This window comes from Limulus polyphemus, unplaced genomic scaffold (assembly GCF_000517525.1).
Source record: "Limulus polyphemus unplaced genomic scaffold, Limulus_polyphemus-2.1.2 Scaffold23, whole genome shotgun sequence".
NCBI lineage: Eukaryota > Metazoa > Arthropoda > Merostomata > Xiphosura > Limulidae > Limulus > Limulus polyphemus.
In genome coordinates this window covers 257,262-267,719 of record NW_013665633.1, presented here as the reverse complement: position 1 = coordinate 267,719, position 10,458 = coordinate 257,262, and the positions used below count along the sequence as shown (strand labels likewise).

The 10,458-nt window shown below is 33.7% G+C and overlaps 1 protein-coding gene across 3 annotated transcripts in view; it reads right to left on the bottom strand.

Annotated features, from left to right (window-relative positions):
- Nucleotides 1-10,458, bottom strand: part of LOC111085605 — a 56,896-nt gene that overhangs the window by 31,388 nt on the left and 15,050 nt on the right. For 2 of the 3 annotated variants that reach the window (XM_022384985.1, XM_022384994.1), the window contains exon 2: nt 502-640. The exons of the other annotated variant lie outside the window; for it this stretch is intronic. In XM_022384985.1, coding sequence (XP_022240693.1) covers nt 502-640 — 139 coding nt within the window. The remainder of the gene's footprint in view (nt 1-501; nt 641-10,458) is intronic. 3 annotated transcript variants of the gene reach the window in all.

Genomic DNA, 10,458 nt, shown 5'->3' with positions numbered 1-10,458 from the left:
ATGACTTTGCACTTAACAACAAGCAAACAAACAGACCTGTCTAATTATTACGTCATATGCATTTAATAGCTTCTGATTAAATTGTACAGATATCCCAATATATGACTTTGCACTTAACAACAAGCAAACGAACAGACCTGTCTAATTATTACGTCATATGCATTTAATAGCTTCTGATTAAATTGTACAGATATCCCAATATATGACTTTGCACTTAACAACAAGCAAACAAACAGACCTGTCTAATTATTACGTCATATGCATTTAATAGCTTCTGATTAAATTGTCTAGTGTTCTCATATTCTTCCTTAGTTTTCTACATTGTTTTTAACGCCTGTAGAACTAACACTATCATGTATAAAATGTCGATAAAGTGTGAGAAGTAAAGGTAGAGTGTAGGTTTACAAATGTCCACTAGGAGTTTGAAAGTTGTATAACCAACTTATAATTGGACAAGAAAACATAACATTTCTTTTACTGTATGCTATCTATCAGACTTACCTTGTTTTTCATTATCTGTTCTATTTTGTAAAGAAGAACTAATACGTTCCCTAATGTCATCAGGTGCTGTTTTCATCTCCTCTGTGTATAATACTACTAAAACATGGCCGCTCCAGGATACTCCAAATATGCTTTCAAGCTGGTAAAAAGAGAAATGTTCTGAAGTGTCATTTTTACATAAAGTTGCTTTGTTAGTATATAGATTTATTAATGTCCTCAAGTGTCATTTTTACATAAAGTTGCTTTGTTAGTATATAGATTTATTAATGTCCTCAAGTGTCATTTTTACAAAAAGTTGCTTTGTTAGTAAAGAAACAATTCTACCTTCAGTTTATATAGTTCTATTTAAAAGGAACAACTTAACATGCGCGATAAAACAACAGAACGAATATATATTAGATATCGATACAAAACGTCAACGCAGTTATATCAAAATAACCAATCTAAAACTAAGACTTCTTGGGTTGTAATCCCACTGCCCTGATGAGCTTTGATATTGAGAAATAGCCTTGTCGGCAGAGGCTAATAAAAACAGTGTATACTTGAACTTCTATTGTATACACTTCTTATTGATAGCTCGTACTGTCCAATAAAGAATGATGTGATCTAAGTTGTTATCAGACTTTCTGTGATGTTATATCACGTACATGTTACTACTAAAAGTCATGCTCCACAAGTTAAGGTATTCTACTGCTTAAGACTTTTTATCTCATGAACGACTGATGTAAATAACATTTAAACTAAAACATAAATATCTATATATATTACCATCCAGCCAATCTGATAGACTCATGTCTGCATATTTGTATCGTTATGATCTTTCTCCTGGAAAGTGGCCTAATTAACAGAGAAAAATATGGTACAGAATGAAAGGTTTCGTTAACAACGATATCAAACAGTTAATTGTAGTTGAAAGGTAATTGCATTTTCCATGTTATAAAAACAACCCTTAGTGGTGGAAGTAAAAAAAACGGATGCGTAGTTTTCAGCCTCATTGTGATGTGATATTTCGTGTTTAACCAAAAATTGTTTCTTATTTATGTAACAATGTATTGAAATGCTTCTTGTTCACAGAACTCGCAATCTGAGGGTCGCGGGTTCGAATCCCTGTCACACCAAACATGCTCGCCCTTTCAGCCGTGGGGGCGTTATAATGTGACGGTCAATCCGACTATTCGTTGGTAAAAGAGTAGCCCAAGAGTTGGCGGTGGGTGGTGATGACTAGATGCCTTCCCTCTAGTCTTACACTGCTAAATTAGGGACGGCTAGCGCAGATAGCCCTCGTGTAGCTTTGCACGAAATTCAAAAAACAAAATAAACTGAAACTGTAAAAGTCACAGAGCCGTGATTTGAAAGTTAACGTACCAGGTTAAGACTAATAAGCTGGGTTGTACTGTAAATGTCATTCTAAAAGTATGTAAGATAATGAATATTGGTTACAATCCCTCTGCTTATATTTATACAATTTAACAGGTAAAATATCCTTGATGAAAGCATTCCAGATCCTTAAAAGTCACCAATCTCAGTCTTTAATTAGAAAATAACTTTACGTTAACAGACCCATTAACAAATTATCAACATTTTAAGTATTTGGGTTAGAACATTGACTGGTCTAGGAATGACTGCTTCTGCAAAACTTCTTTTCTTAATGTTGATATTAATATCCTTATCTATGAGTTGTTTTTCTTTACACTAATAATTATTCTTTTATTAAGGAGATATAGTTTCGTGTTGGCTTTAGTCATAATTTAATCACTGTTATTTCCACTCATTTAAAGATGCATTAGTGTGTAGGAAGGAACATTCATAGTTATTAAAGTGAAATTTAAAAACATATATATATATATATTCTATTGTGCTAACTGGCGTAGGAATCAAATACGTTTTTATCAATTGCTGTAAATATTTATTATAATAAATCTGTTTAATATAAACTTCTGTTTCTTTGTAGTTAAGCACAAAGCTACACAATGGGCTATCTGTGCTCTGCCCAACCAGGGCATTGAAACCCAGTTTCTAGCGTTCTAAGTACGCAGACATACCCCTGTGCCACTGAGAGGCATAAACATTCCAAAAGCTATCTTCACTATACAAAGGGTTCAGTGCTTTGTATTAAGACGATTCTGAATATGAAATTAAGTAACACACATTACAACCACAACACAAAATTGATCGCCTTTGAGAATAATATGTAACAGTTCTTTCGGACGTAAAATATTAATACACTCAGATCATAAAGACGTGTTCAGATAGGAAATCTGAAAATTTTCAAGACGGGGATATCATAGCACTTAATGTCATCGGAAAACAAAGGAATACGGATCAGCTTTGGAACAAGGACAATCCAGAAAAAAGACCTGCAAGAAGTCGTTTTACAGCTGTGGTACACAAAGTTTGGCGTCTTGTAACAGATGAGAATCTACAAACGCAAAGTTCAGTGGCAAAACCTCATCTACAAGCTCCGAGCAACAGTACGAAACGTAATCAAGAAAGATATTCGTCTGGAAAAAAGCGACACAAGTCATGCGTACACAAATTGCTTCCACTACACACCCATTCAACCGTCACATTCCTCAAGCAGCTGGGGAGTGAAACGAGTATTCATGGTATAAAATACAAAGATATAGCTATCAGGTCGCTGGACATATCATGTATTAATTTCTGTGCAATCGGAACGTTGAAGCAGGCGACATTCTCGTATGGAAATCTCGCAGGAATGAGTGGTATGCTTTGTATACATAACAGCCATACAACGGAGCCTTTTTGTAATGGAAACTACGCTGTAGGGCTATTGTCAAGATGCAAGGTCGTCAGATAGAGTATGCCGACGTTGCGACATGAATTGTAACAGCATTATGAGGCTCCAAAATAGTTTTAATACAGTACTCAACCATGTACTGGATGATGATATCTTTATATATTTACAAGTTATTGATAAGAGTGGCCCACAATGGACTAGGTATTTTTTTAAGTGTTTTCAAATATTTTAAACATTGATTAATGACACTTTTCTAAGAAACGTTTTAAAATGCAAAGATCAAAGAACAATATTTGGCAATGAAAGATCCCTTAAAAGTGTATCGAACATTTTAATGAATAATTACTGTAAAATCAGAAATGACAAGATTGGAGAAAGCAACGGGAAGAATCGAATACTTGGAACGCTAATTAGTCAAAATTACTTCTACATTAAACAGCGAATAACTATGTGCATATAAAATTGTCCCTGTTTGTATCGTAATAAAAACGCTAGTACAAAATATCATTAGTCAAGGTTGTCAGTGAAATCCATCATTTAAAAATGTGCAAGAATGCTCAATTTATATGGGAAATGATATACACAAATAATAATTTTAAATTTCTCTTTGTGTTTTTTGTTGTTAAGGGCAAAAATACACAAGGGGATAACTGTGCTTTGCTCACATCAGGTATCGAAACCTGAACTTTAGCATTATAAGCCCTCAGACTTATTGCTGAACCACAGGACGGGAAATGATATGTTTCAATATTTTCTAACTTCCCTACTAACTTACAAGTTTGTGCAAACAAAACAAAATTTGTAACTTAAATTAAAAATTCACATTTAAGTTTCAAAAAGTTGAAAGTTAATGATTTCATATTACTTACACTGTAATTCTAAAATGTTAGAAAAAGACTAGCGAGGAAAGGATTCGATGTGTATAACAATTCCAGAATTAAAGCACGTGAAATAGAATATTATTTGATTATTGACAATCGGGTTGTAATTTATGCAATAACAACAACAACAACAAATAAAAAGGATTCCTTCAATATTTTGCATTTTTATCAAAATTGAAAAAAATATATATTAGTAATAAATGACCAAGTTCAATTGTGCGATAAAATTATAATAGGAATATTTTCAATGTTAACAAACCTAATATATTTGAACAATGTCAGGTCTTATTTGTGAGACTGATTGAACACACCCATAATTACTTTCTGTAGCAGCTTTTAAAGAAAATTCATGATTAAAAGAACTATTATTAGAAATCCAATTTGAAATATGTCAACAAAAATCATAATTTCCCTCTAGATAAATGATGAATGCGTGGCTATTAAAAAATTAATTTCATAAATTTGAGTAAAAGTGTCGTGTAGCAAGTAAGCATTTTTGGTTTACAACACAAAGTCATACTGCTATTCAGGGAATCGTTTTTGTATTTTTTACGTATACTTGTGGACCCTATTAAAACATTTGAAAGCTAAATATGTTGATTTTTTAAATTAATTTATACTTATGCTAAAGATTTACAGTAATTTTTAATATGCACATGTACTTTAAAAATGGCAAATATTGGTGCTTATTAAGGTTTTAAAAAGCACAACATTCTTGATAAGGTTTTATAGTTTAGGAGCTTTATCTATAGGTTATAAAATATTTGTATTAATCTGAGGTAGGTAATAGTTAATTCATCTGTCAAGAATTATAATCTTGAAAATATTGAAAGTCCAAGTGGCCCATTGTATTCAGAATACCAAAAATATTATTATATGCAAGAGTTGGTTTTAGACGAGAAAAGTTCTCAAAAACCTAGATAGGTCTATAACCTGATATGTTACCCAAAGGTGTTAAGTATGGTTTTAGACGAGGAAAGTTCTCAAAAACCTAGATAGGTCTATAACCTGATATGTTACCCAAAGGTGTTAAGTATGGTTTTAGACGAGGAAAGTTCTCAAAACCTAGATAGGTCTATAACCTGATATGTTACCCAAAGGTGTTAAGTATGGTTTTAGACGAGGAATGTTCTCAAAACCTAGATAGGTCTATTAACCCTGATATGTTACCCAAAGGTGTTAAGTATGGTTTTAGACGAGGAAAGTTCTCAAAAACCTAGATAGATCTACAACCTGAGATGTTACCCAAAGGTGTTAAGTATGGTTTTAGACGAGGAAAGTTCTCAAAACCTAGATAGGTCTATAACCTGATATGTTACCCAGAGGTGTTAAGTATGGTTTTAGGAGGGGGAAGTTCTCAAAAATCTAGATAGGTCTATAACCTGAGATGTTACTCAAAGGTGTTAAGCATGGTTTTAGGCGGGGGACGTTCTCAAAAACCAAAAAGATCTACAACCTGAGATGTTACCCAAAGGTGTTAAGTATGGTTTTAGGAGGGGGAAGTTCTCAAAAACCTAGATAGGTCTATAACCCGATATGTTACTCAAAGGTGTTAAGTTTAGTTTTAGGCGGGGGAAGTTCTCAAAAACCTAGATAGGTCTATAACCCGATATGTTACCCAAAGGTGTTAAGTTTAGTTTTAGGCGGGGGACGTTCTCAAAAACCTAGATAGGTCTATAACCTGAGATGTTACCAAAGGTGTTAAGTTTAGTTTTAGACGAGGAAAGTTCTCAAAACCTAGATAGGTCTATAACCTGAGATGTTACCCAGAGGTGTTAAGTATGGTTTTAGGAGGAGGGAAGTTCTCAAAAACCCCATGTTCTCCTGCCAAGTATGGTCTTACTGGCTCCAAATCTATGTTAGGAGTTAGATGGACAAAGATACAGAGATACATACAAAACTATAATCAGAATTAACAAAGGATGTATCAATATTTCTTTAGAATAGCGAAAGCAGTTTTTACTTCATAACTTTTAGCATTTTCGTGATATTTCTGTTACAACTGCTCAGTTTGTTGTTAAGCACAAAGCAGCGCAATGTGTTATCAAGGCAGGGATTGAACCAAGAATTTAGCGTTATAAGACCTCAAGCGTACCGCTGAACCACTGGGAGACGTCAAGGTGACTTCTTTGTTCCCCAGTTAAGTAGCCGCGGGTTCGAATCACATCTGGTTTTAATTTTCCCGTCTTCAGAAAAAGAGAAAAAAAATCGAATTCCATTGGATAATACATCATCAGTATGTTTTATGTTGCTATTCAGCTAACAGTCTGTTACACAGGAAATAATTATCTACTAATGGTATTCGTTACTGGGGCCGGTTTCTAAATAAAATATGCCTTTCATCGTGGATATGACTGTTCCGACAGAGAAACTTGTGACGTATTTGTGTATCTCTTCCTAACTCTTGAACAAACGCAACATGGAGGTCAATTATGTGTCATGCTTTTCTCTCTCACTTGGTTTTCATTTGTTAATGAAACAGTACATACGCTTGACTTTAATACGTTTGTTCTGTTGTGAGTATTAACTAGATTAAAATGTACGAGACACAATAATGTGACGTGACCTGTAAGGGTTTTCGTATAATATTTCAGGCGCAAATGTGCCGTCGTTGTGTGTTTGAGGCGACATCTACTGGTATACTCTAGAAGTTTGTGGTGCGTTTACGTAACTGTAAATTACACTACTACTTTATTACGAAGTTATAAGCAGACGATAAATCTATTTTTTATTTTTAATGAAATTTTGATATACTCAAGTAAATTAAATGTAAGATGATAAACATTAGCGATATCCAATGATTAATAATTTTTTATTGAAACTACCAAAATGAAACAATAAAACGATATCTTAAAAAATTCAATCTGAGAAAAACAAAGAGAGAAATAATGTTATGAAAATATTAGAAGTGCTAGTTTCTTATTGGACAAACCACAGTAATAATCCTTTTTCTACTCATAATGCGACCAAATTTTAAAAGTTAAAAGAATCGAAACTTCATGTGGCTTTTCTCTTGAACATGATATAAAGAAAAGTATTCAAATGTTAAAGACGAAACCCTAAAAAGCGATATTCTCTCCGGGAAAGCCTAATTTCAATATGTAATTCTTTCTAAATAAAACTTGTGTATCACGTGATCAGATAAAGGTTAAGTTGTCCATAATAAAATGTTCAATTTTCCAATTTGGGTTTTTACTAAGGGTCAAAAAGAAGAGAATGAATTAAAAGACGTATATTTTCGAAAAAAAACACCTTCTGACATTATTCAGTGTTAAGTTTGAAGGATTTGCTGCTTGATAAAAATTTCGGTTTATTTTTGCTTAATTAAGAGATATTGCATACTTATATTTCAACTGTTAGTTGAGGGAAATAAAACTTGATTTTTGTATTGAATTAAAAGAAAACATTCAGGTCTAAACATTTAATCTTTAAGATATATATATGTATTTACACAGAGCAGCCAATATTATTGACCTAAATATGAGACGACAAAATTAAATACTTTCGTAACAATTTATTGACTCTATCTTTCTGAACAGCTTTTCAAGTGCTTTTCCAATCCACACCTTTGTTTGTACAATCCTTTTGGACAAAATGTAAATATATGAAGAAGATAGAGGATAGAATGAGCATGCGCAGGAGGAGGGTGAAGAACTAGTAGTGGACTTCAACGTTTATTGTTGTTGTTACGCAGAATAATGTAGAAACACTTAAGTACAGGTGTGTTTTATCGCTGATATTTTGAAGTTATTTTGGTTTCTGTGGTGTTTTTTTGGTTGTTTTGCAACTAACACTACTATATCTATTATTGTACAAGTATTTTTTAGTTCCTCTTTATTGGCTGTGATTGTGTAAAATAATTAAATAATATGCAGCATTATTTTGATATCGTAAGCTGTACATGGTATTTTTCCGTTCCTCCCATTTCCTATTATGTAATGTCTGTGCAGGTCCAAGTACAAAGTTCTGTTGGCCATCTAGCAACATTTAGAGCCTTGGTACATAAATTCTTTCTATAATCACACCTTCTAAAACCACTACATATGAAGATTAAACCTGAATAGCAGAATGAACACGTGGATCACCATATTTTTACGTTAATTTGAAGTGCAAGTTCCAACTTTGCTGAATTCATATTGTCTTTCATTCCATTCCTTGCTCATGCTAATCAGTATTAATTATAAGAAGAACCTTATGAGCTATTTGTCGCAGAGCTAGAATAAAACCTGATATATATATGTGAACGGAAATGTAATAGGTCTCCTTTCTCCTGCCTCTCCGTCTCTCTGTCTCCACGTGCATACAGTTTTATTAAGAAACTTTAAATGGGCTTAACATTTACCACCACTAAACATTTCTTTACAATACAGATGTTAGAAAAGAACTCGCTCCAACAACGTGTTATCACCTCTACTAGCTCAGTAGATCGGGTCAGACATGGTAACGGTTAATGGATTGGAAGGTCCAAGGATCGAGGCGAGATATGTCGCTGAACATTCTCCGTACTTTAAGCTCTGGGGCATAGTAACTGTGGTAATTAATCCGGGTGTTTGGTTAATTAAGAGCAACCATCAAGGCAGCGAGTACTGTTGACTGGTTGCTTTCTCTACAGTTAGTAGTTCTAAATTAGGGATGGTTATGCCTCGACTTTATAATACCTGCCCATTTAAATCATATATAGCATATGGTACTGTTCAGGTTGAAAATACCAGATATCAAAATACCATAATTTGAAAATTAGTTACATTCAGTTAAACTGGTAAGCGACAATTCAGTTTTTCATTTACATATTGGGTCAGCAGCCCAGTAAGGTCATCTTGCTGGTCACTAAAACATAACAATCTAATGAGAAGACAGGGATTATTAAAACTGACTACAGATATAAATGTATAAAATTCCTCAGGGCGCAGTTGTAAGTCGTTAATGGTAGACATCATTAATAGTAACCATGGTATTTCTAAGAACCAATGAATGAAAGCAAAAGAGAATGTGTTATGACATGTCAACCACATTACATCTGCCATATCCAGTGACGACAATGCCTTTCGCTCATTACCAGGGCTCATCAGGCCGGTTGGGATACGACAGACATAGTAATGGTCCAGGTGTTGTAATACTTCGTCAGTTTTTAAGAACAACAACTACAATGGTGTGAACCAGATTAAGCAGATGAATTATCATAATTTTGATTTAATCCATTTACGACACTAAAAAATATTAATATTAGTATTGACAAATTCAGTGAAAAGGGGCGTAGAAGATACATTGGGATAAACCATCGATAACAAGTTTAAAAGAAAGAGATAGAAACGTTAGCCCTGATTGCATGGTGTTCAATAACTGAGTATTTATTTGTATTTTTTCTTGCAATCTTTATATAAGGGAGCATTGTGAAAGTATAGCTAGTTAACAAAAAGATGTATATATAGAAAATATGCCGTTTTATTCATGGATTACTGACATTTAAAGATTATTAAAAAACCAATGAGATATTAATCTAATAACTAGGATAAGTTTTAATTCAATGTTATTTACCTACTAGATAATACAACGTGTTGTAAATAAGTAACAATTTCAGTTACAAACAGCTACAAAGATATAAAAAAGTAAAAAGAGAAAGCTTACACAAAGTGCACCCCCTGTAATATGAAAGAAGTATTATTAATTCAAAAAACTAAATTAAACAAGTAAATCCATAAGTTTATAGATTTATCGGCTCACATAAAAGCTACTAAATATGCGTAAGTTTTACTCTATTTTTTTCTAATCGTTTTTTTACACTACAATAGAATTATCTTACAGATAATGTTTTCGGATATTCCCGCAATGTTTAATCCATAGGTAAATGATGACGAGCTAGAAACCGTTGTTTGTGTACACATCTTTTGACGAGTTTTGCCTTTTTAAGCACTCCAGCTGACGTGACCGTACAACGCATGGGGATGACATTAGGGGCCCCCTATGTCATCCCCACGTGGGGGGCGTTAAGGACACATTTCTACTTTTAGACACACACACACACACGCAAACTTTTCTCTAAATGATGGTTTAAATATGTGTAATTGAATGGGATTATATGTCTTGTATCATACACTTTAATGTTGGCCTTAAAATGTTAACACAAAATAAATAATAAAACTTACGTATAGATTTATATGAGGCCCAGCCTGGCCAAGTGGTTAGGGCGCTCGACTCGCAATCTGCGGGTCGCGGGTTCGCATCCCCGTCCCACCAAACATGCTCGCCCTTTCAGCCGTGGGGCGTTATAATGTGACGGTCAATCCCACTATTCGTTGGTGAAAGAGTAGCCCAAGATAT